The sequence below is a fragment of the Bos indicus genome, chromosome 26, assembly GCF_029378745.1.
Source record: "Bos indicus isolate NIAB-ARS_2022 breed Sahiwal x Tharparkar chromosome 26, NIAB-ARS_B.indTharparkar_mat_pri_1.0, whole genome shotgun sequence".
Lineage (NCBI taxonomy): Eukaryota > Metazoa > Chordata > Mammalia > Artiodactyla > Bovidae > Bos > Bos indicus.
In genome coordinates this window covers 38,433,935-38,461,304 of record NC_091785.1, presented here as the reverse complement: position 1 = coordinate 38,461,304, position 27,370 = coordinate 38,433,935, and the positions used below count along the sequence as shown (strand labels likewise).

The following is a 27,370-nucleotide window of genomic DNA, read 5'->3' as shown; positions in this document are numbered from 1 at the left end:
TTAGCAAGGAATTAAGTATTTTAAAAGTTGTCGGGATTGTTGTTTTAAGTGTTGACCGCAGAGTGATATGAAAACCCTTCTTGATCTTTGGCTGAAGGTAGGAACACCAGCCGGTGCTCACCCTTCAAACTCCCTGTAGCTGGCAGATGCTGATCTGTGTTCTGCCTTCCTTTCTACTGTGGTGAAGATTGGGTGGCTCCTGAGAAACCACATGCTAGCTAGTGTTCCTGCTGCTGGGCCAGACTGTTGTAGACAGGGTGGCTTATTTATTGCTCCCATTTCTGGAGATGAGAAGTCCAGGATCAAGGCCCTGGCAGACTGGGAGTCTGGTGAGGGAGCCTGCTTCCTGGTTCATAGAAGGCCACCTTCTTCCTGGGTCCTCATATTGTGGAGAGGGTGAGGGGGCTCTCTAGAGTCACTCAGTTCATTCATGAGGATCCACCCCCATGATCTGAAAACCTCCCAAAGGCTCCACCTCCTAATACCATCACCCTGGGGGTTAGGATTTCAACACATGAGTCTTGAGGGGATGTGAACATTCATTCCATAATAGGTAGCAAGTAAGTGAATTGGTTTTCTGTGGTTTTTCAAGCAAAATATATGTGGAAATAGCTATAACTTCTTTTTAGATGTGGAAATAGTAGTTAAAATTTTCTGCTGTGACTTGTGCCTTTTTCATTTTGGTTTGAAAGTCTGTTCTCAAAGATATTTAAAAGCAGAGCTTTTTTTTTTTTTTTTCTTTAGTGCCACATGAAAGATATCCGAGAGGCATCAGAAATCTTTGCTTCTGTACTGGGACTTCATCCTGTCCTTACACCTGCGGGACTTCACATCTTAGGTTCTTTTTCCTCCATCAGATCTTTGCCTTGGAGGTTTGTAGAAGTGTGGGACCCGTGCTTGGAAAGCAGGCAGCTCCAGTGCCGGCTCCAGTGCCGGATGGAGTTCATTGAACTGAGCTGTCCAGGAGCCTGTGGGTTGGCCTGTTCGTTCTTGGCTTTTGGGACTTGAAGTTTTCTTTCTGATCTGAACATGTTAGCGTCTTCAGCTCCCAGCTTTGGGCATGGAGCAGGTGTATGGTGTGGTTTAGATGATGAACACTGAGGTTGTATTGTTCGGTCGCTAAGTTGTGTTCAACTCTTTGTGACCCCATGGACTGCAGCATGCCAGGCTCCTCTGTCCTGCAGTCTCCCACACACTGATAGGTTCCGTAACCTAGAATCACAGAGTGAGTTCTTTGGTTTTCAGTTATTTTCAGTTTTTTTCTTCAAACTTTAAACTTTTTGTTTTGTATTGGGGTATAGCCGATTAACAACGTTGTTAGACAGCGAAGGGACTTGGCATAAGGGGAGGTGGTATTTTGGAGATAGCGTGTAATCCTTTGCAATATCTGCTGATTCCCTTTTATCGCTGGGAAAGCAAGCTTCACTCAATCTTTCAAGGCAGTAGGACCTCACTAGAATTTAACAACTGTATTTATGTTTATGGGGCATATTGCCAATATGGTACTACTTTTCTGTTTTTGATGGGTTTTGTTTGTTTGTTTTGTTTGAAGAACGGGTAGTTTTATGCCCAAGGGGGTGATTCTAGGAAGCATCTGTCAGAGTGTGGAGATGAGAGACCGAGATGGTAAGGAAGCCAGTAAAGAAGTCAGCACCGTGGCAACTGGAGTGTGTTCCCAGTGGGGGCTTGGGAGTCGGCGCAGCATTCACCCAGAGTAAAGGGAGATGCTGGGGATGTGTGCCCGAGGACTCATTAATCATTACTTGATGGTGGCTCCTGGGGGTGTTAATTCTCTTGAACTTCCAACCTGCCCCTCCCTCAGGCAGAGGAGTGGCAGCCAGATGGCACTTTGGCAAACAGTGGTAGGTGCCCCGCCCCCCCCGGCCTCCATGGCCTTTGTGGGCAGAGTAGGTGGGCGGGGTACCAGCGGTTTCAACTCCTGAACATGTGGCTTCTCCTGCGTCCTCCACATCTTAGTCAATGGCACCCCCATCCTTTGATGCTCAGGCTAAAAACTTTAGAGTCATCCTTGACCCTTCTCTCACATCCCACATCCAAACCATCAGCAAATCCTGTTGGCTTTCCCTTAAAATACATGCGGAATCTGACCTTTCCTCTTGTCCTCACTGCTCTCACATAGTCCAGCCCCCCACCATCTCACAGCTTTCTTACATAAGGCTGCTGGAATGATACATAGAAAATCAAAGATTACATAACTTGACTGCTCAAAACCCTCCTCCTCTTAACTCAGAGTGAAAGGCAGAATCTTTCGACCGCTCATAAGGCCCTCCAGGATCTGACCACCTTCTGCCTTTTGTGTGTGTGCCTATGTGTGCACACACACGTCCAGTTCTTTTTGTCTTTAGCCTTGTATAGAGTCAGAACACTACTTTTGTCTCCATTTCCCCCCGACCGCCGCCCCCCCCCCCGCCCCCGCCCGCCAGCCCTTTTTTTTTAGTGGCAGCTATGTGATTCATTTGTAAATTAGATTTATTTGTCACTGTTTACATTCCATCTTTACTACTACATCCTGGTTGAATTTTTTTTTTCCATACAGTGAATCTACTTTTTATAGTGCTTAGTTCTCTTGGTTTTGAGAAATGCACGGAGTGGTGTATCCGCCACCACATACCCATACAAAAGAGTCCATTGTCTTAAACATTTCCTCCTGCTTCCCCTTTGTAGACAGTCCCTCTTTCAACCTTCCAGTCTCTGGCAGCTACTGATCCGTTTTCCTCCCTACAGTTTTGCATTTATAAATAAGAGAGTCTTACCATATATATATAGCTTTTTTGATCTGATTCTTTCACTTAGCAGAACACATTTAAGATTATTCCATGTTCTGTAAATCACTTGTTAAATCCTCAAGTGTCCTTTAAGTATATTAAAGCCCCCCCCCAAAAGTCAATTGATTTAAAGAAAATATTGAACAAACACAATAGATGTGACACAGAGATATGAGAAATATCTTGAACCTTAGTGAACCTAAAATTGGGAAATGGACTGGTGGCTCAGGCGATAAAGAATCTGCCTGCAATGCAGGAGACCCGGGTTTGACCCCTGGATCCGGAAGATCCCCTGGAGGAGGGGATGGCAACCCACTCCAGTATTCTTGCCTGGAGAATTCCACGGACAGAGGATGCTGGTGGGCTACAGTCCATGGGGTCACAGAGTCCGACATGACTGAGCGACTAACACTAATGTGATAGAAAGATGTCAGATCAAGACTTTGCTTTTCCTGGTACCACTGCCAGGGATTAGCTGTGTCCTCTTGGGGAAATCACCCTTCTGCTCCCAAGTTTCTGATAAACTCAATAGTAAAATGGCTGACCTAGTAGTTGTTCGCTCCTATAGAGACTCTACGATGCAAGTTACTTTAGGTGCTTCGGGTAGCCCTTCTCACTATTAGCGTTTCATTGCTGCGAAGTCCCCATCGCCCCTGGATTTCACAGAACAGGCTGTTATACAAACGCTTTGTTAAACCCATCCTGCAGGAATAAGAGCCAGCCAGCCGTTAGGAATGAGGTAAGCCTTCAATACACGGCTGGAGTTCCTCAACACTTTTCTGTTGGGCTTATCTGAAGGGTGGGATCGCGTGAGCCTGCATCACAGCCATTGTCATGTCCAGGAGCTCCTGGTGGTGCCATAAAATCTTGGCAAGTTTCTAGCACTCTAGCATTTGGAATTTAATCTCCACAGTCATTTCCTTAGGTAGATTTTCCCAGGGGTTTCTGTAAAGATTGATTAGAAGTTAAGTTTCCTAGAACTTTATTGCGATTCCTGAATAGGCCATCTTGTCGCATCATGGACAATGTGTATTTGAAGGTCAGTGCATGTTAGGAATGCTTCAGTCATCACAGAAAACTGCAAAGGGAACCAGAGAGAATTGCTTGTTTTGTTATTTTTAATGATAGGTAGATTTATGGTAATTTTTTTTCTCTTTTGTATAGTAATTTTTAAAATCATAATTAATGGCTGCTTAAATTCCCTGTGAAATAATAATTGAGTTGTATTTAGGTGATAGATTGTCAATGTAAAATTAGAGGAATTTGAAAAAGTGCTATGGTTTGTGTTTATTTTATATGTGGCACATAGTAATATTCATCTTACTTTTTACTTTTAGTAATGAATGTTATAACTATTGAAGATTATAAGAGCACATACTGGCCAAAATTGGATGGTGCCATAGATCAGCTTTTAACTCAGAGTCCTGGTGACTATATCCCCATATCCTATGAACAGATATACAGGTAAGTCAAGATTTTATTTGCTTGGATTTTAGAGGGTATATTGAGGTTCACAGCAAGTTGAATTATGGCAGTATGTATGCATATAATGTATGATACATACAGTGAGGCTCTATAAATTATTTATATTACACACTTGTGGATTGGGGGTTTTATTTGTACTTCTTACTTCAGAATTGGTTTTCAAATCAAGGTATTGTTAACCCTACCTCAGCCTGCCACCCCCACCAACACAATGCAGAAATTATACAGGTCAGTGAAAAAGGCAAAAAAAAAAAAAAATTGTCCTTTCAGTGTCATGAGGAGGTGCTAGCTTGTTCTGTTGATGTTTATGATACACAAGTTTACCTATCTTTGGTGATTTTGTTTCCCAGCTCCTGGTAGGTGAAAGTAGCCACATTAGTGAGGACTGGGGTGGGATGTCAGATCAGCCCAGTCACAAGAGGAGGCAGTGACAGCTGTGCTGTTCTACACAAGTGAATCACAAAGACATTACATTGCAAACACTTTTGTGAGTTAGAAACTTCGGCTGTGCATCACTCTCTCTCTTCCTTATTTTAACATTCATTAATGGGACTTCCCTATTAGCTCAGACAGTAAAGCGTCTGGCTACAATTTGGGAGACCCGGGTTAGATCCTTGGATCGGGAAGATCTGCTGGAGAAGGAAATGGCAACCCACTCCAGTATTCATGCCTGGAAGATCCCATGGACCGAGGAGCCTTGTAGGCTGCAGTCCATGGGGTCGCAAAGAGTCGGACACGACTGAGCAACTTCACTTTCACTTTCAGTTTTCAGTGTCAAAGAGAGAAGCTGACTTTTAAGTAGTTCCCATAGTCAAATTCAGATTATTACCCAGTATTAGGTTATCTAGTTCTGATAAAATAGTTAATAGGATCCTCAGAAAGATTCTTTGTAGCTGGCAGTGCTGGCTCTTCCGTCTGAACACTGATTGGGGCAGGGTACATTTTTGTTTAAGAGTTGCAGTTGGTTACTTTGTTAGGCCCGAATTAATTCACCAGTGGTTATATATTGAGGGTATGCCTTTACCTTGGGCTGAGTTAAGTGCGTCATTGTTGATTTTTCTGTCTGCCCTCCTCCCCACAGTTGTGTGTATAAATGCGTGTGCCAGCAGCACTCGGAGCAGATGTACAGTGATCTGATTAAAAAGATAACTAACCACTTAGAACGAGTCTCAAAGGAGCTGCAGGTAAAGAACTGATTGTATCGATTTTTGCTTCTTCAAATTGTCTCGTCTTGGGAATAGATTAATTTGGAAATTTAACATAAACTGTGGACATTTTTAGATTATGTGTATTTCCGACCTTAATTCCATTTATTAACCATGTCAGCATTTCTTTTCTTTAAAACCTTATTTGTTCTGTTAACCTCAGTCTTTGGTGACTTTTGTATTATGAACCTGTGTATTTTAATTTTTTCTGAACTTTGTTTTTATTGTTATCTTTGAAGCGTTATTTGCCTACCAGTTTCTAATATTTGCTAATATTAACAACTGAAGTTAGCATTTTATTGGTCAGCTCTACAGACGAACATCATCCCAGCTGTGAAATCTGGGGCAAGTTGCAGAAATATTTTGTTTAAGGAGGCACTTGGCTTCTTGATGGCTTGCTGGCCCTCCCCGCCTCAGTGAAGTTTCCAGTGCTTGAAGGTCACGTACTATCTTTATTCCAGGGCCAGCTCACATTTTAGTTGCAGTGTAGAAATTGCAGGATGTGTAGAAGAGTCACGCAGCAGTAGATCACCGAGGTCCCCCCTCAGTCAGGATGTGCTTCAGCAATTCTGAAATACCCAGTTTCCAGCAAGTGCTGGGTTGCTATTTGGATACGGTTCCTCGCTTCCCTTGTGGTCTGAGGTGTCTTAGTTTTTGTTTACCCCAAACAGTTGTTGTACTAAGTAAAAGTAGCTTTTCTTAAAAAAAATTATAGTCAGAGTTGTATTTATCATAGCCAGATATATATTTTTCCTTTTGTCGGTATAAATTGTTTTTGTCATCTTTTTTGCCATTAAATACAAAATCTGTCTTTTTTGTCTTTTTAAACTTTTTATTTTGTATTGGGATATAGTTGATTAGCAAACAGTGTTGTGATAATTTCGGTTGAACAGCGAAGGGCCTCAGCCATACATACACGTGTAAATACAAAATTTTTATCCATTTAACAAATATATTTAGTACTGGGCATTGTATATGAATTACAGGTAAAACTTAAGACCTGTGCATTGTGGCTTTGAATGGTTTGCTTAATAATTCTTGACTCTACCCTCTCTGAATCCCCACGTCCAGTTTATTGCCAAATCCCATTTATGTTCTACTTCTGTCTTGGCTCCTGTCCACTTTCCATCATCCAGTCCAGGCTACGTCTTTTTAGGTGTGTTCTAAAATGCTCCTCTCAGTTGGTGCTTTGCCTCTACTTTTAACACTTCTAACTAGAATCTTGCACTTTAGAGTGACTGTTTCTAAAATACAGCTCTGATAATCATATTCCTGTTAGAATAACATCTAAGCTTCTTAACGGGATTTAGAAAGCCTTTCATTGTCTTGAATCCTGCTTGTTTCTGTAGCCTAATGGCTTTTAGGATGAGATGGTTGGATAGCATCACTGACTCAATGGACATGAGTTTGAGCAAACTCCAGGAGATTGTGAAAGACAGGGAAGCCTGACATGCTGCTGTCCACGGGGTCGCAAAGAGTCATACACGACTTAGCGACTGAACAGCAATAATGGCTTTTCTGTTCCTGAACTTATTTCAGTTCCTTGAACACTTTAGGTACTCTCTCACATCTTGGCTTTTCCCATGTTAAGTTGACTGCCTGAAACATTCTTCCTTTTCCTCTTCCCTCTTATATTTTCAGTCATTGTGAACTTAACGTTCAAGCTGCAGCTCAGACATCGTTTGTTTTGGAAAACATTCTCTGATACCTTGTTCCCCAAGTCTGGGTTTGGGAACCCCTTATCTGTGCTTCTCTAGCACTGAGTATGTCATGGTAGTTCACTGTGTATTGTAATTTCTAGTTTGGCTGTTCCCTCTCCCCACACCCCCTGCCCCAGTAGTGTGTCCTGAGAGAGCAGAGGTGCATGTCTGTCTTCATTATTGTGCGTTAGTACCTTACCCAGTGTCTGATACGCACTAGCCATCACTTACTGAATAAAATGTATAGTGAATGAATGTTTATGAATATTTATTATCTCTTGGGTAATGAAAATTTTTCTAGTAGAAATCTGAGTTTGATCTTGTTTTTAACCTGAAATCTAGGTGATCTTCTGGGTGTAGGATATACCAGAGATTTCATTAGATCAGCAAAAAACTCATCTCAAAAAGGATCGTGTTATTAATACTCTTTTGCTATTATTGAAATAATATTAAATAGTCTTCTAAACAGAAAGCAAACCTTTCAGTTCAACTTATAAGGATAAAATGTATTACTTGTCTTATAAAAGTCATCTTTGAAATGTGAATTGGAAATTTTATAATACATTTTACACTTATGCTCTGACTTCGCGTGTGTCATTAATTTGACTGATAGAGTTCTGATTTGCCAAAGCTATTTGTCGTATTGCAGTTTCTGCTTGAGTAGATTTTTCTGGTACTTAATTTTGTAAGCACTGTAAGACTTTTCATTCTTACAATTAGAATATTACTGTAAAATATTTTTAAAGGTAGAGGGCCTTGTAGTGTAGTATCATCAAGCTCTATCTAACCGATAGTTTTGGAAGACCACTTGCTACAATCTCTGGCATAAATTTGCTTGATCAGTTATCGGTATCCCAAAGGTAACCTGTTACTTGCCCAGGATGGACTGTACAGGGACCTAATACCTGGGAGTCACTGAGGTTTGGAGAGTGAGTTTCTGTGGTTTTGGAGAGTGATCTCTGACTGTGTGTAGAGCTCCTTTATTCTTTATCACAAATGCAGCATAGTTCATTGTCCCTTGCTTTATGGATGTACCTCAGTTTATTTAACCATTTTTTAACCGGTGAATATTTAGGTTGCTTCCAGTCTTTGGCTATTACTAACAGTGGTACAGTGAATAATCGCTCTTGTAAGTTTCATTGTGCTTTGATTTATTGCAGTTAACAGGTGCTACATTTTTTACAAATTGAAGGTGTGTGGCAACCATGAACTGAAGCAAGTCTACTGACGTCATTTTTCCAAGGACATCTGTTTGCGTAGTGTCTCTGTGTCACACTTTGGCAATTGTTGCAGTATTTCAAGCTTTCTGATTATTATTATATTTGTTATGGTGATTTGTGATGAGTGATATTATTACTTTAGGTTGCTGAAGGTTCAGATGATTAGAATTTTTTAGCAATAAAGCATTTTTTTTAACTAAAGTATGTACATTGATTGGTTTTTTTAAACTAAAGTATGTACATGGATTGGGTTTTTTTAGACATAATGCTATTATACACTTAATAGACTATAGCACTAGAAAACTAAAAATACGTGTGACTCTATTTATTGATAACTGCTTTATTGTGGTGGTCTGCAGTGGAACCTATAGTATCTCTGAGGTCTGCCTGCCATCTCATGTACTTTGTGCATATTTTGTGATTCACAAAAGTTGTGCCAAGTTATGTGCTCCCACTGGTTCGGTGTGTATCAGAATGCCTGTTTTCTCTACCATTACTAATATGGCATGTTAGGTAACTAAAGAATTTTTGCTTTGTATTAATATAGGCATAATTCTTATAAAAATTAAAATGTAGTCAAGGGTGATAGCTCTTGTGAGCTAGTATTAGGTGATAGCTAAAATTTTAAAAGCTATATTGATAAATATGCAGATAGTATACTATGTAAAACCAGGGAACTTAGTTTATTTTTAGAATCAATACATATCCTACTTTGAGTTCAGCGGCATGGGACTATGAAAAATCTTGTTTCGAAATGATCTCTGTTGTAAAATTGTTAAGTCAAACCATTATTAATAGCAGGATGAAGTGGATAAAAATATGGGGACCTGGGCTCTGGTCTCAACTCTTGCCCCTCAGCAGCTATTTGCCTCTTGATTAAGCATGCTGATATCATCTTGCAAATTTTCTCATTCTTAAAATGAAGTGGCTTTACCGAAATATCTGGTTCCTTTACTCTCAGGTCTAAGATATTTTTTCTTTGCTTGCTTCTCGGCCAGTGCTGCTTCATTCTTTTCTCAGGCTTAAACTCATTAGTGTCCACCTGTGTAAAATCTTCCTCACACCCTCGCATTTCCCTCAGACAAACAGAACGCCAGTGGAACTTTTTCTTCTGTGTACCCATAGCATCTTGGCAATAACAACTCTGTATTGTTCCTGCGTCCACGTCTGGACACCTGACAGCTCCTTCCTCCTTAGAAGGCAGGGACTCTGTCTTGTTTGTCTTTTTATCCGTAGTGCCTGGCACAGTTACAGCTCACCAAATGTTTGTCAAGTAAATGTTCGGCATCAGATTTGACCAGTGGGAAGAGTAGCATAATTAGTGACCACTAATCTTTATGTCTCTGGATGCCTGTTGTTGGTCAGTCTCTTAAGTCGTGTCCAGCTCTTTGTGACCTCATGGACTATAGCCTACCAGGCTCCTCTGTCCATGAGCTTTCCCAGGCAAGAACACTGGAGTGGGTTGCCTTTTACTTCTCCAGGGGATCTTCCCAGACCAGAGATCAAACCCACGTCTCCTGCGTTGGCAGGTGGATTCTCTACCACTGAGCCATCTGGAAAGTCCTAACTAGTTGTGTAGGCATTTTATTAATTCAGTTTTCACTTAATCCAGTATATCAATTTATTCAGTGTTGCAGGTGTGTGGCATAATCGTGATGCAATCTCTACTTTATAGAGACCTTAAGGACAGTTTTCATTTGGGACAGAACATGAGTGTATGCTCAGGTCCCTTGAGCCAGAAGAGTTCCGTTTGGGTGGAATGTTTTGTTTGCAGCTGTGAGTGTAGTAATGAAATGCTGTTATGAGCTAAAACAGGAGTGTGATATGAGGTGCATTTGGCAGATAATCAGAAATTTGGTGTTTGGATTAATATAATCAGTGAGTTGGACCTTTAGGGCATCAACCTCTTATCTTTCAAGAGCATCTTAAAATAACTACTGGTGTGTGTATGTTTACACTGTCAGAATGATTTATTTATTTCTATCAAAAGCCATATTGTATTGAAGGGATTGAAGAGTATATGAAATAATGTTTCATGTTCCCCAGTTATTGACTTAAAAACTATAGAATATTGGTTTTAGATATTTTAAAAGATTCTTTTAATTTGTCAAACCTAAATGTTTTAATCACAGCATAATCTGACTTGCTTGTTCTTGAAAAAATGTATTTTTGAACAATGACTTGACCACTTTGGTAAGTTAAAAACTTTTTTGTTGTTAAATTTATTAAATCACTTTCATAGCTAAACCGACTTAGTGTTCTACTTACTATTGTATTTTTCTTATGTATGTATCTATACTTTTTTTTTTTTTTTTTTACTTAAACTACCAGATTGTTTGAACTGTGACCTATTTTGCATGTTTTTTTTTTTTAAAGTCGTTCTCCCGGACTTGTGCTTCACTCCTCTGTTCTTTAAATATGGGGATGAACATCTCTATTCTGTTTTTTTCCCCTATGTCTCCAAAGCCTCAAAATGTGAATTTACAGTTCTGATTTTTTGATATACCAAAATTGGTTTATTAGTTTAGTAAATGATATTCTTTCTGGTTAGTTTTAGAAAATTCTATTGAAACTTGTGGCAATCATTATACTTTACGTGATGGCTCAAACCAGCTTTTCCAAATGCCCATTAGACATTTTAACTTGTATTTCTCCTTTTGGATACTCCATGTTCATGTATAAATTGAAATTCCTCTTCTCTCAAATCAGTTTTACTCTCAGGCTTGTTATTTCATATTCACCTTTGACTCCTTTTTTCTCCCTTACCTCTTATTTCCAGGTGCTAGTCAAGGTTGATAGAATACAATACTTTGATTTGTTTCTGTCCCCTTTTATTCCCACTGCTGTCATCTTTTTCCTTGTCATTGCTGGCTAGTGCCTACTGTAGTGCAGGACTCTCCTAACTGGTCTTCCTTTGTTCAGTCAGTTTTTTTTTTTTTTGGACTGACTAATCTTGATACTGAAGCTGAAGCTCCAATACTTTGGCCATCTGATGCAAAGAACTGACTTATTGGAAAAGATGCTGATGCTGGTAAAGATTGAAGGCAGGAGCAGAAGGGGACGCAGAGGATGAGATGGTTGGATAGCATCACCGACTTGATGGACATGAGTTTGAGCAATCTCCAGGAGTTGGTGATGGACAGGGAAACCTGGCATGCTGCAGTCCATGGGGTCACAAAGAGTCGGACACGACTGAGCATCTGAACTGAACTGAATCTTCTAAAAATGCTAATTTTTGATGGGCATACTTTCTTATTCAAAAACATCAAAGATTCCCATTTGCTTTTCTTAATCACTGTTGATTTCTTAGCCAGTATAAAGTAACTGAGCTGGTCGGTGGGTTGTAGGGATCCCTAGTGGGGAACCTACTAGAGCTTGCTCTTTCCTATGCTAGTGTGCAGGGTGCTCTGGCAGGTGCAGCCATAGACGTATGATTGATAAGGCTGAGTCATTTAGACCAACTCTTCAGCTGAGAGCAGGGATGGGGACTTCCCTGGTGTCCAGTGGTTATGACTCCACCCTTCCACTGCAGGGGCACGAGTTCGATCCCTGGTCAGGGAACTAAGATCCCACATGCTTTGTGGCATGGCCAAAAAACAAAAATGTTAAAAAAAAAAAAAAAAAGTCCAAGGAGCTAATTAAAAAGTGAAGAATTATAGGACCAAGATCTGGGAAAAGAAGGAAATCTGGAGACGGGAGACTAGCATTTGAGCCATTTCTCTGCTAGAGGCGCCTGTTTATTTGGGAAGAGTAGTGTCATATGCTATGCTAAGTCACTTCAGTCGTGTCCGACTCTGTGCGACCCCATAGACAGCAGCCCACCAGGCTCCCCCGTCCCTGGGATTCTCCAGGCAAGAACACTGGAGTGGGTTGCCATTTCCTTCTCCAATGCATGAAAGTGAAGTTGCTCAGTTGTGTCCGACTCTTCTCGACCCCATGGATTGCAGCCTACCAGGCTCCTCCAATCCATGGGATTTCCAGGCTGAGAAATTTTATAAAACTTTGATGGGTTTATGAGGGTAGGGTGATAAAAATTGGGGTTCAGGTCCCACCAAACCTAAAGGATCACATCCCAGGTATACTAAGAATGGTCAGTTAGAGCTGTCATGGTAGCTGGCATTTGATTCCTGATGGAATGAAGATGGTGTGGATTTGCTAGCTCCTCTAGTGGCTTACCAGAAGCAAAAGTAAATTCTGTCTGTAGCAAGATAATTATCCTAGGCATCAAATTGTTTGCATAATTTTTCATAAGCAGTGTCTGATGTTCAGTCAGAAATACCTGGTTATATTAGGAGATGTGATCATGAAACGGAGAGAACCGATGGAATACATTTTTAGCCAAGAATTGGGAGAATTCATCACCAGTAGTTTCTCCTTTTGAGGAAATACTGGAGTGTTCTTCAGATAGAAGGAAAATATCCCTAGATGAAAACTTGGAGAGTCAGTAGGAGTGAAGGAAAACTGAGATATGAATTACATATCTCTGAATATATATAGGTCCCCAGTCCCTTGTCTGTAATTCCAAAATACAAAAAAAAAACTTTGAAAATTGATTTTTTCCCCCCTCTTAAATTTGGTGCCAAAACTCATTTGCAGTAAAACTTGGTTAAAACTCATGTAAGGAAGGAACTTAGTGGGAACCTACATATGTTTTCTCCCAGAAATATCAATAGGTTGATATTCCCATTCTCTACCGGATATTTTACAGAGTATATGGTTTATGTACCATCAGTTCAGTTCAGTTCAGTTCAGTTGCTCAGTCGTGTCCAACTCTTTGCGACCCCATGAATCACAGCACTCCAGGCCTCCCTGTCCATCACCAACTCCCGGAGTTCACCCAGACTCATGTCCAATGAGTCAATGATGCGATCCAGCCATCTCATCCTCTGTCGTCCCCTTCTCCCCCTGCCCCCAATCCCTCCCAGCATCAGAGTCTTTTCCAATGAGTCAACTCTTCGCATGAGGTGGCCAAAGTACTGGAGTTTCAGTTTTAACATCATTCCTTCCAAAGAAATCCCAGGGCTGGTCTCCTTCAGAATGGACTGGTTGGATCTCTTTGCAGTCCAAGGGACTCTCGAGAGTCTTCTCCAACACCACAGTTCAAAAGCATCAATTCTTAGGTGCTCAGCCTTCTTCACAGTCCAACTCTCACATCCATACATGACCACAGGAAAAACCATAGCCTTGACTAGACAGACCTTTGTTGGCAAAGTAATGTCTCTGCTTTTGAATATGCTATCTAGGTTGGTCATAACTTTCCTTCCAAGGAGTAAGTGTCTTTTAATTTCATGGCTGCAGTCACCATCTGCAGTAATTTTGGAGCCCAAAAAAATAAAGTCTGACACTGTTTCCACTGTTTCCCCATCTATTTGCCATGAAGTGATGGGACCAGATGCCATGATCTTCATTTTCTGAATGTTGAGCTTTAAGCCAACTTTTTCGCTCTCCACTTTCACTTTCATCAAGAGGCTTTTTCTAAATCTGAAAAGCTCTAAATTGTAGCACACTTCTAGTCCCAGGAATCTTGGGTGAAAAATTGTGAACCTGTTGTCAATCAAAAGGGAGAAAGAGATGTCTGGGGCACATTGCACAGATGAAAGAGGCAGGACAAATAAGACAGTAAGTTGGAAGAGTTGTAGGATGAGAGCATTTGAAGGTCATTTTGGCTTCAGGGGAATTGTTAGAAGTGGGAGTGGGAGGGAAGATGAGAGTGGTTTTTGAATATTTAGCTCAGCTAACATTTAGTGTCCATATGCCAGGCATTGTGCTGGATGTAAAGGATACAGTGATGAGTAAGATGGGTTTATTCTTTGTGATGGTCATTTTAATATACTGGAGTGTGGTGAATAGCATGATAGAGATTTGAAATGAGTCACAAGTCTTACTGATTTTCCTCCCTTGTAAATTGTCTCAGATTTATTCCCTGCCACGTCCCTAGTTTATTTAGGTCTTCATTCATACTTGCTCAAACAATAGAAAAAGATTTCTGGTTCATATCTTGACCTTGCACCCTCCCTCTATCCATTTTGTTTATTTTTTAGACTTAGCATGTCATTCATTTTCTTAACCTTTTGCTTCTTCGTTTGCCCAAAGAACAAACACCATCCTGCTTAAAAAGAATTTCAAGGCTCCTTGCACCTGAACTTAGCAAGATAGTGTAAGAGTATTTTGCTTTTAAAATTTAGATGGTGGTGGTGGTGGGGTCAGGGGTTGTCTTTTTATCTTTGTGTGTTTTCTTAATTCCTTTGGCCGCTGTTTCTTTCGTCCTTCCCTTTCTGCAGAGGGGGCATTCTCCTTGTCCCCTTGTTAGGGTTTGCCGCCCTAGCACTTTGTGTTGCTGCTAGAGTCCTTAGTTTAGCACTTGGCATATATTTAGTTACCAGCAGGAAGTCACCTTTGCAATACTGAGAGCTTCTTAAGGGCAAGGATCCTAACTTACTTTGTTTTCCTTGGCCTGTTGTGGTCTTGAACTAAGTACTCATTAGGTAGGGTTTTCTTGGTGGCTCAGTGGTAAAGAATCTGTCTGTCAATGCAGGAGATGTGGGTTCAGTCCCTGGTCTGGAAGATCCCCTGGAGAAGGAAATGGCAACCCACTCCAGTGTTCTTGCCTGGAAAATTCCATGTAGAGAAGAGCCTGGCGGGCTACAGTCTGTGGGGTCGCACAAGAGTCAGATACAATTTACTGACTAAATAAACAGCAACAACAATTCATTAGGTAAATATGCTGGTCTTGATTCTGTTAACCAAATGTTCCCAATCAAGAGTATACTTCTCAATCCTGTTGAAGTTAGACTTGGCTAAGTGCATTGGCTTGTGAATTGTAAGAGAAAGTGTGTTCAGTGAGGCGTGCACCCACCAAAGATCTGAAGCCTTTAAGATTGGCAGTGTAATTTTCCATGTTTCCCTTCTCTGCCCAGTGCTCTAGATGGTAAAGCCTCCTGTAACCTGGATCCTTAAGTGAGTATAGCGTGGAGCTATACTCAAGATGGGCATGAAACAAGGGAGAAATAAAAGTATGCTGTATGTACTTTTTTCCTCTTTTAAACACAATAAAAAATTATTATATTTTTATTGAGATACAATTCACATACCCCGACATTCACCTTTTTGAAAGTTATAACTCAGTGGGTTTTCGTGTGGACGCAAAGTTGTGCAACATCACCACTAATGTCAGGACATTTTATTCACCCCAGAAAGAAGCTGGCGCTTATTAGTAGCCAGTCCGGCATCTCCACTCCTCTCAGCCACTGGCAGTAACTAATCTACTTTCTGTCTCTGTGGATTTGCCTATTCTTTATAGAAATGGAATTAGTCAATATGAGGCCTTCGGTATCTGTCTTAAATAACTATGTAGCATGTTTTCAAGGTTTATTTATGATTATAGCATGATGCTTCATTCTTCTTTTTGGCTGGATAGCATTCCATTGTATGGTTATATCACAGTTTGTTTATCTAAGCTCTGTTCTGTTGAGTTACTGAGGTTTGGGGAGTTGTGTTTTGACTGATAAAATCAGCACTTGAATTGATGATATCTAGAAGATTCTGTTTTCTGTTTTGCCCTGCTACCATTTGGATAACTGAACTGCATGGGTTTGACATCCTTTACTCTTAAAACTGCTAACAAATGGAACCTGATTGTCTTTGTGTTTAAAAATCAGAGCAAGAATTGCTTTGCCATTTGTGTTTTGTCCAGTGGATGGCAGCATAATTCAACTAGTTGTCATGAGTGTCGTCCTGTGAAATTTTGTGTATTTTTTGGAGGCTATAATTTCTATAGCTGTTGAACTACAAAGTGTATACATATATTCTACAACTATGCAGAAAGGTTAACAGATTTTTAGATAATAAGAACAATGTCTGTTACCCTTTCTGCATAGATTTCAAGTAAGGTAGCTGTTACTGCCAACTGGTAAGTAACTCTTCCCAAGAAGTCTTTCCGAATAAGTTATTTGGAGATCTATTTTTAAGTACAAATTAGAACTTAAAGTAGTTGTTATAGCAAAGTTTTTCTTATCTCAGGGAATTTGCCAGTGAGACGCCTTAACCCTTGTTCAGTCTATAGGCTTGCGTTCAGACCATAGTTCTAATATGCTTACCACCATCCTTTGAAGGCAAGTCTGTGTTTTCTTTTCATTTGTCCTAATAGGACCACCAGGCCCCAAAGAGATCCAGTAAAAGCGCTTACTAAGTTGATAAAGATAAAAAAAAATGTGCTTGCCTTATAGCTGAGATTTCTAGAACCGTCTGTTACAGTTAAAAGAGTTAACTTGGAAAATGGATTTGTGATGAGCAGGAGAGTCAAATCACTTAATAATTATTTGCAGTTGTTTATTATCAGAGTGTACAGAGTACCTTGATGAGTTACACTCTTTTTAAAGTAAACTTTTTGTTTTAAGACAGAGTTATGTACTTAAATTGGAAAAGATAAGAAAAAAGGTTTACTTCAAAAAATAAGCAAATATGTAGAAGTGATCAGATCATTTTTGTTCATCGTTCAAAGAGATGAGGGGTATAGGACATTGAAAAGTCATCCGAGTCCATCTGACTTCTTTGGATATTTTCACTATTATGTAATCCTTGAACCTTTTGTAACTGTTTTTTGTTGTTCCCTGGTAGCTCAGTTGGTAAAAAATCCAGCTGCAACACAGGAGACCGGGGTTTGATCCCTGGCTTTGGAAGATACCCTGGAGAAGGAAAGAGCAACCCACTCCAGTATTCTGGCCTGGGAAGTCCCATGGACAGAGTAGCCTGGTGGGCTACAGTCCATGGGGTCTCAAGAGTCAGACACGACTTATTGACTAAACCACCACCTGTCAGTTAAAAAACTGAGATTAGAACCTAGGTTTATCTCACTGTTGTGTGGGTAAGCTAAAGGAATCCAGGAATACAGAGGCTTGATTTTAATTCTGTTTAGTGTTCAGATCCAAATAGTATTTGAAAAATAAAGACAGTCTTTTTTTTTTTTTTAGAAATAAGTGAGAAAGAAATTTCCATATAATGGTAACAGTAGTAATGGTAGCAGTTGACTTTGGAAGTTAAGAGGCCTAAACAAGAAATGTCTTCCACCGTCTGTTAGACTCCGTTTATTTTTTACTGTTGTTTTTAATTAGAAAATCATCCTTACAATTTGTATTAGGAGCATCTAATATATACATTATAATTCTTAATAGCTCCTGAGACTCATTTACCTTGTACATATCTTACAATTTTTTGCATATTTTACTGTGGAAGCAATATCTGCACGTTGGAAATGGGAATGGATGAGAATATAATACTAGACGGATGTATTGTGTCTGTTTGGAAAGAACTTCCGTTTGTATGTAGCATCTGTCGGTCTCAGGTGTAGCCTTGCTTCTGGGTCCTTGAGAAATCCGGCTGTCGGCAGCATGGAAGTGCTCTGCAAAGTCACGGATTAAGCTAGTTAGACCAAGTATATTACATGCTCTTCTTTTTTGCTAAAGTTATTCATAGAGAGGCAGATTGAAAAGAGAAAAAGGAATTTTTGATTCAGAAAATATTAAGACAGCATTCAGGGCCCTTTGTATGGCATCCAAAATGCTGAAGTCCTGCTTGGTAATAGAAGGGATAAATGTTAAAAGATGAAGGAACTACTTGAAAATTTTTAGCATTTGTTTGACTTTAAAAACCCCATCTTTTTATGCGTGTTGCCAACCTTTTCTTCTAGATCATCACGTGTATTAATCATAGTTACTTTAAAGTGCGTAAGATAGTTTCAGCTTGTGTGCATCTCTGTGTCTGGGCCTATTGGCCATTTAACTCTTGACAGTGGGTGTGTTTTCTTGCTTTTTTGGGGTGTTTCTAATTGAATGCTGGACAGTGTGTATGGAAACAATAGTAGAGACTGGCATAAATGATTTTATGCTTATTACTAGTGGGCCTGCCGCTCTTCTGTTGGGCTCTTAGTGTGAGGAGTTGAGTCAGTCATGTTAGTAGTTGAGTTGGATTTGAGTTTTATTGTTTCAGTAGATAAGGCCTCAGACTCTCAAACAGTGCACTGTGACTGTTCTTAGTGTGAATCAGGAGGGGTTGGACATTGTAGTTGTAAAACATGGTGACGTCAGGTCTCTGAGCTCAGAAAATTGATTTTGTAGGTTGACCAGCTTTTTCTTATCAGGGCAGGACTGATGTTCTCTGGTGGCTTTTTGCATTCTAAGTGGAGTTAGAGCTTCACTGCTAGACTTTAATAACTTCATAATCACTGAATTCGATAATCAAGAAGCTCTTAAATTAAAAAAAACAATTCACCTATAGTCTTAATGCTAATGTTAAAATGTTAGTGTACCATATTTTTACTGATTTTGGTATAGTTTGCAGCTGCAGTGTCCCTGTGTCATGCAGTAAATGCCTTGTGTCAGTGAGTGCTTACTGTTCCACCCTCCCTTGGATCCCTTAGACTTCCTTCCCGTAGAGCACCTCTCTTTCCTTTGAAGTGGTCGAAGATAGAGTTTTCTAAGTGCTTAACCGCTGCTGGGCCAGCTGTCTAAAGAATCCCCTGAAGTTCTCATTAAAAATACACACTCCTGGAGAGTTTCTGAGTCTGGACTTTGGATTGGAGTGTGGCAAAGGAATCTGCATCATTAATAAACCTTTCAGGTGCTTAGGAGAGCGGTGGCCTGGGGAAATGTGTCGTGATTCCCAAACCTGGACTCTCTTCAAGCTAGGAGTGGTGTGTCTTTTGGTTTAAATGTAAGATTGTATTGTTGCTGAAGACACACAACACATTTGCACCACTGCAGTGCCAGTCTGGAGTAGGAGTACTGTGCATACCTGGGTAATACAAATAGCAGAGCTTGGTTTAAGTGTCTAGTGAAGAGGGATTGATGAAGTAGACACTGCTAGGGCCAGATAGTCATTATAATTACATTGTAGAAATGTATTTGATCTGGGAGGTGTTAATGAGTATATATAGCACAGTGATAATACTAGATTACAAAATTCATTCCATAAAAACACATACACATAGAAGAACAGAAGAAAATGTTGATGGTAGTTATCTACCATTCTTGGTAGTGGTTATTTTTCTATAATTGCATTTTTGATTTTTAAAAATTTCAATGAATATGTATTACTTCCAACAAACATTATGTGTTAGTGGCCTTGTTAGGTTTATTACATTCTTCCTTTCCTTCCTTTCTACCTCCCTATTTCATTATAACATATGAAAGCTATTTATTTGAAGACAACTATGTTGTTTATGAACATAAAAGCAGGTACTCTTAGATTTTATTTGTGTGTATCTTTCATTTTGGTGGGATGGGAACAGGGTGTGGATAGAAGAGGAGGGATATAATTATTAAGTTCTGGAACTTGTATTTTACATTTGTAGTATCCAGTTTGGTTGCCACTAGTCACATGTAACTTACTAAATTCATTTCAAGTGCTTAGTAGTCACACGTGGCCAGTGGCTGCCATATTGGACATGACCGATACGGGACATTTCCATCATCAGGAGATTCTTTGGGGCAGTACTGACCTAGATTGTAGTATATTTGTCTGTTGGCGTCTAGTGCTAGTGTTCCCGACTCTGTGTGACCCTTTGGACTGAGGCCTGCCAGGCTTCTCCGTCCATGGCATTCTCCAGGCAGGCACACTGGAGTGGATTGCCATTTTCTCCTCCATGGTATCTTCCCAACCCAGGGATTGAACCCAAGTCTGGTCGCCTGCATTGTAGGGCAGACTCTTTACCTGTTGATCCATAGGGGAAGCCCTCTATTGGCTAGTAAAATTATGAAACAAGTCATGCTGTTCTAAAAATTAATATACATCTAATTAGAGTAACTGACCAGACTTTCCTATCTAGCTTTCAAAATTAACTGAGGAATATACTTAGTAAACATATGTGTTTATGTATATTGATATTTAGCAGCTTTGTTCTATAAAACAAAGTGTCAAAATTATTTTGTTTTTTATGATGATATTTGATTATCTAATTCTACCTTTTTTTTAAACTTAATTTTTCTTAAGACTACTCTGCAGAATAGCATCTGTATGAAGTAATTCATTTCAACATTGTGTGGTGATAAAAGATAAACAATAAGCTATCAGTGGGGACTGTTTAAATGAATAGTACATTCAAACACCATATTTACAAGAATAGATTTCTTTAAACAGTGGTTTGAGGACCTCTGAGGGGCGCTGAAATCTTTTCAGGGGGTCTGTAAAATCACCAGTTTTTCTAATTATGCTAAGATCTCATCTTCCCTTTTCACTATGTTATTTGGTCTGGTAGTGCAGAAGCAATGGTGGGTAAAACTGCTGGAGTCTTAGCTTGAATCTTCATTTCTTGACACTCACAGCAGAAGACAAAAGCATTTCACTTAATGTCCAGGATGAAACAGTGGTAAGTCTTAATTTTACTAAACTGTGACTTTGAATATACTTAAAGGAATGTTCTTTGTGCAGAAATGGGAAGCTGTGTACACTAAAGTAGCAAAGATTGTTTTGAGAAATAGTACTTGTGGTACTTACATGAGTTTTGAGCTAAACCAGCTGTTTAGGTAGTGTTTTCCCCTTTAAAAGATTATTTGAAAAAATGACAAACTGTGGTTATTTAGTGAAAGTGAAGTAAAGTGTTTGACCCTCAGTCATGTCCAACTCTTTGTGACTCCATGGACCCTAGCCCACCAGGCTTCTCTGTCCATGGAATTCTCCAGGCAATAATACTGCAGTGGGTAGCCATTCCCTTCTCCAGGGGATCTTCTTGCCCCAGGAACTGAACCCTGGTCTCCCACTTGGCAGGCAGATTCTTTACTGTCTGAGCCACCAGGAACGCCTCATGGTTATTTAGACTGCTGTTTAATAGACATTTTCTGAAAAAGGAAAGATGCATGTCATTTAAAGAAAAACAACTGATGCTATTTATTTGCCAATGGTAAAATTCAAGCGTTGAAGTGAAAATCAGAATTTTGGAAAACCTGTATCTGTCACGATGACTTTGATAATATCCCAATCCTTAAAAAGACTTTTCTAATGAGATAGGTGGTGATATTAATTTATTTGATGTTATGTAGTAATACCACTCTTCTTACTAATTTTTTGGGGGGAAATATAGTTATTTACGTATTAGTTTGTAAAGTATTCAGCTGTATTTTAACATTAAAATTGTTAAAATGCAATTTTTATTATTATTATGAAAAGTTATGACCAACCTAGATAGCATATTGAGAAGCAGAGACGTTACTTTGCCAACAAAGGTCCGTCTAGTCAAGGCTGTGGTTTTTCCAGTGGTCATGTATGGATGTGAGAGTTGGACTGTGAAGAAAGCTGAGTGCTGAAGAATTGATGCTTTTGAACTGTGGCATTGGAGAAGACTCTTGAGAGTCCCTTGGACTGCAATACATCCAACCAGTCCATCCTAAAGGAAATCAGTCCTGGGTGTTCATTGGAAGGACTGATGCTAAAGCTGAAACTCCAATACTTTGGCCACCTCATGCGAAGAGTTGACTCATTGGAAAAGACCCTGATGCTGGGAGGGATTGGGGGCAGGAGAAGGGGACGAAAGAGGATGAGATGGCTGGATGGCATCACCGACTTGATGGACATGAGTTTGGGTAAACTCCAGGACTTGGTGATGGACAGGGATGTCTGGTGTGCTGCAGTTCATGGGGTCGCAGAGAGTTGGACACGACTGAGTGACTGAACTGCACTGAATAACCTACATTATAAATACTTTTAGAATATTCAATTACTTTTTAAGAGTATAAAGGATTCCTGACATAATCCAAATGTTTGAGAACCACTAGAAGGAAACAGTCTCCAAGATACATTGTTAAGAAAAGTACAGATCCAGTATGATTGTAAGTTAGCATTTATGTGAAAAAGAATATAAGTGGGATTTTTTTTAAATTTATTTTTAATTGGAAGATAAGTGCTTTACAGTGTTGTGTTGGTTTCTGTCTTACATCAGTATGAATCAGTCATAGGTACACACATGTCCCCTCCCTCTTGAACTTCCCTCCCACCCCTCTCACCCCTCTAGGTTGTCACAGAGCACCGGGTTGAGCTCCCTGTGTTATACACTAAGTTCCCACTGGCTAGAAATAGGGCTCTTATTTACTTGTATGTAAGTAAAATTCTTCTGGAAGGTTATAAAGGAATTAAGTGTTGGTTTGTTCAGTAAGGAAGGAATAAAAGGTGAATTCCCTTTAAAACTTTTGAACTTCCTTGAGTTTAAAACCAGTTGAATGCATTACTCATTTAAAAAAGAAGAAATTAAAATATTCCTACCAGCTATATTACAAATTTCAGGGAATATATAAGTCTGTTACGATAGTTGGAGCAAGTTTGGAATAATGGTTATTTTTCTGGTGACTTGCTTTTTCTTATTTTATTAGTGAAGAAAATGAAGCTTGCTTATATTTTAGAGGTAAAAAATTTCACATACTGTCCAATTCAAATACACTTAATGGTGAAATTATATAAATCAAATAGGTAGCAGTTTCCCCAGTGGGGCCCAAAGTATACTGAACTTAAGTTTTAAGGAGAAAAAAATCTGATTAGTTTTTTTACTGGCAGGTATTTTCTAGGTTTCTCATAGAGACTGGATTTATTTTAGAAGACTATTACAATTTGTAGTCTGTTATTTAAGAGGTTTTGAAAAAAGTACTACATGAAATTTGGAAGTATAAAAGCTAAGTGACTGTTTTGACATTTGATTCAGTACAAAAAGTACTTTCTAACACTTATAACCTTTGAGGCTTTGGGAATTCTTTAAAAGAATAGCTAAGGAATTCAATTTTATTTATTCTGTCTGCTGTTAAGCATGACTTTTGATCAGTGTTCATACTTTTAACTTTTGGATAGATTAAATATCCTTTTATGAAAAGAGAAAATTATTTTAATGCAAAAACTCTTCAGATTTTCTTTTTTCATATAATACTTATACATTTTATTTCTTTGAATGCTGAAATATTTCCAGAGTTCTTTGATGCAGTTTGGAGAAAGATATTACATGTGATTCTGTCGATTAGTTATAGTGAAAAGTTTGCCCATAATGTGGAACCGTTTTCCCCAATTTCTTTAGTTGACAGAGAATGCCTTTAATAATGTTAATAAGTTTTTCTGAGGTATTAGACAGTTAATTCAGAAAGGGGTTTACTATTTGCATGTACATGTGTAATAATTGACATTTTTCAGAGCACTTACACATTATTTTCTTTGATTCTCAACACATCTTGGAAGTGGCACGTTAGTATTTTTCTTGTTTTTTTTTTTTTTTGTATGTATGGAAATCAAAATTCAAAAGGCTAAATAAGTAAATTGTCATATAACCTTGTTAAATGATCAAATAGCAATTTAGATTTAAACAAGGCTAGATTAGAGTTTTCTTTTCTTTTTTTTTTTTTTTTAATTTTTTTATTCCTTTACGACCCAGAGGGATGGTATGGGGAGGGAGGAGGGAGGAGGGTTCAGGATGGGGAACACATGAGAAATAAAGATTAGAGTTTTCTAGAGGAAGAAATGGCAACCTGCTCCCGTATTCTTGCCTGGAATATTCCATTGACAGAGGAGCCTGGTGGGCTACAGTCCGTTGGGTCACAAAGTCTAACATGACCAAGTGAGCGCATAGCACAGATTAGTTTTAAACAAGTTTAGATATAAGCAAGACTGTTCTAAATGCAAAAATAACCACACCAAAAACATTTATCTTTACCTGTGATGTTCAGGTTCTGTGGTCTGCAACTGGAGATGTAAAGACAAGACACAGATCTTGCCCTCTAGGGTCTGAAAGTTTAGTGACAGAGACCACCCAGTGGAGAAGGAAGTAAGTGTGGTGGTGCCCAGTTGAAGGGCCATATATCTCAGTTAGTTTTGAGGAAGTGACACAGATCCTGAAGAATGAGTAGGAGGAGTTAGCCATGGTGAGTCTTAGGGCGTGGTGGAAGAGGTAGAACGTGTAGGCAGTTAGGCCTAAGCAGCACATGGACGTTGTTGGGGAGCTGTTAGTAGCTGCATGGGAGGATGTGAAAGCAGGATGTGAAAGGATAGAGGTAAGATAGTGCTTTAAATTGGAATTTTGAATTTTTTTCTCTTAAGTTTCGAAGTGCTAAAAATTGATTGTATTAGGTTGGTGCAAGCATAATTGCAGTTTTGGACTGTGAATCTTAAATCATTGTCAGTTCAGTTCAGTCACTCAGTCTTTGTGACCCCATGGGCTGCAGCTCGTCAGGCTTCCTGCCCACCACCAACTCTTGGAGCTTGCTCAAACTCATGTCCATTGAGTCGGTGATGCCATCCCACCATCTGACCCTCTGTCATCCCCTTCTCCTCCTGCCCTCAGTCTTTCCCATCATCAGGGTCTTTTCCAGTGAGTCAGCTCTTCGCATCAGATGGCCAAAGTATTGGAACTTTAGCTTCAGCATCAGTCCTTCCAATGAATATTCAGGTTGATTTCCTTTAGGATGGATTGGTTGGATCTCCTTGCTGTCCAAGGGACTCTCAAGGGTCTTCTCCAACACCACAGTTCAAAAGCATCAATTCTTCGGCACTCAGCTTTCTTTGTGGTCCAACTCTCACATCCATACGTGACTACTGGAAAAACCATAGCCTTGACTGCATGGACCTCTGTCGCAAAGTCATGTCTCTGTTTTCTAATATGCTGTCTAGGTTGGTCATAGCTTTTTTTCCAAGGAGCAAGTGTCTTTTAATTTCATGGCTGCAGTCACCATCTGCAGTGATTTTGGAGCCCAAGAAATATAGCTAGGCTCAGACACATCTTTATTCATCAAAATAGGAACCGTTACAATCAACACACTTTTGCTAATGAGAAGTAAATTTGTTTATTCCTGTAATATAAAAACCCATGCCTTGGTATTCAGTGAACTCTGGAAAAGCATTTTCTGTGTCCTGCTGGTTGTGGAAGCGTTTTCCCTGTTGTCAAGATGTTTGTCAAGAGTTGTCAAGATGTTTGAGGAAGTGGTAGTTGGTTGATGAGAGGTCAAGTGAATACGGAGGAGGAGACAAAGTTTCCTAGCCCAGTTCGTTCAACTTCTGAAGCGTGGGTTGTGTGAAGGGCGTTGTGGTGGTGAAGAGTTGGGCTCTTTTGACCAGTGCTGGCTATAGGTGTTGTAGTTTTCGATGCATCTCATCGATTTGCTGAGCATGCTTCTCAGATGTAATGGTTTTGCTGGGATTCAGAAAGCTGTAGTGGATCAGACCAACAGCAGAGCACCAAACAGTGACCGTGACCTTTTTTTGGTGCAGGTTTGGCTTTGGGAAGTGCTTTGAAGCTTCTCTTCAGTCCAGCCACTGAGCTGGTTGTTGCCTGTTGTATAGAACCCACTTTTCATCGCATATCACAATCAGACTGAGAAATGGTTTGTTGTTGCATAGAAGAAGAGAAGATGACACTTCAAAATGACAATTTTTTTGGTTTCAGTCAGCTTATGAGGCACCCACTTATTTAGCTTTTTTACCTTTCCAATTTACTTCAAATGCTGAATGACCGGAGAATAGTCAACGATGAGTTCTTTGGGAACTTCTTGTGTAGTTATAAGAGGATCAGCTTTGATGATGTTCTCAGTTGGTCATTGCCAACTTCCCATGGCTGGCCACTAACACTTCATTTTCAAGGCTCTCATCTCCTTTGCAAAACTTCCTGAACCACCGCTGCACTGTACGTTCTTTAGCAGTTCCTAGACCAAATGCGTTTGTTGTTGATGTTGAGAGTTGTCTCTGCTACTTTACAACCCAGTTTGAACTCTAATAAGAAAATCACTTGAGTTTGCTTTTCGTCTAACATCATTTCCTAGTCTGAAATAAATATGAAATACACACCAAGTAGTAAGTCATTAGCCAAAAAAATCGAGATATGCACATTAAAATGATGTATAACATAACCACATTTATTTAAGAATGTATTCCAGTATGAAACGGCAAAGTTCAACAATGCTAAACCACAGTTACTTTTGTACCTACCTAATAAATAGATGCAGGACTAAGTTTGAACAGTGTTTGAGTCTTAATTCTTGGGCTTATTAGCAGTAGAACTACAGTCAAATGATTGTTTCTGAGCCTCAGTTACGTCAGAAGTTAAATAGAAAAATGTTGGATGTATTGCAGTAGACTAAGAAAAATAAATGTTAAAACAGTGTGCACCAAACCTCTATGTAAGAACTCAGTAATGGGAGATGACTTAGAAGTAAGTACGGCTCAGATGGTAAAGCGCCTGCCTGCATTGCAGGAGACCCGGGTTCGATCCCTGGGTCAGGAAGATCCCCTGGAGAAGGAAATGGCAACCCACTCCACTACTCTTGCCTGAAAAATTCCATGGATGGAGGAGCCTCGTGGGCTACAGTCCATGGGGCCGCAGAGTCAGACACGACCGAGCGACTTCACTTTCTTTCTTTCTAAGCAGAACTAAAAAAAAGAGTTAAATTTTATTTTAAAATATTATTGGACTGTTTGGAAATTTTCTAAAGCAGCTTAGCTGAAATGGTTTTATAATTTCAGTATTTAATATTTAGGAGTCTTTCAGTGTGGTGTTTCTCTGTAGCCTTGTTTGAAAGCCAGACTTCCTGTGTATGATAATGGTTATCAGCTTATCAGACGGGTACGAGTCAGCCCTTTTGTGGAATCAGCTTTGTGTGATGTGTGCCATGCCTGTTATCCCAGCTCCTTGCCCAAGACTCAATTCAGAACTGGAAGACCCAGATATGTCATCTCCTAACACACTCATTTTTGGCAAATCCTTGCCCATTTGTGTGTTTCTTCAATGTTAAAATGGTACCTAATTAATTTCGCTTCAGAGAACAAAGTGAAATAGAACCTGGGTACACTTGTGTAAAACACAGTCTGTTTGGTCTGCCATGACACAGTACTGCAGACTGAGTGGTTTAAGCAGTGGAGACTGACTTCTCACCATTTTGGAGACTGGGAAGTCCAAGGTTAAGGTGCCAGCTGATTTGATTTCTGGTGAGAGCTCTTTTCCTGGCTTGTAGGCAGCCATCCTCTTG

At 39.7% G+C, this 27,370-nt stretch overlaps 1 protein-coding gene across 1 annotated transcript in view; it reads left to right on the top strand.

The window, feature by feature from the left end:
- CACUL1 (CDK2 associated cullin domain 1) overlaps positions 1–27,370 on the top strand; it is a 72,653-nt gene that overhangs the window by 18,511 nt on the left and 26,772 nt on the right. The window contains exons 2-3 of the mRNA XM_070780922.1: positions 4,124–4,250; positions 5,353–5,455. Of these exons, the coding sequence (XP_070637023.1) occupies positions 4,124–4,250; positions 5,353–5,455 (230 nt within the window). The remainder of the gene's footprint in view (positions 1–4,123; positions 4,251–5,352; positions 5,456–27,370) is intronic.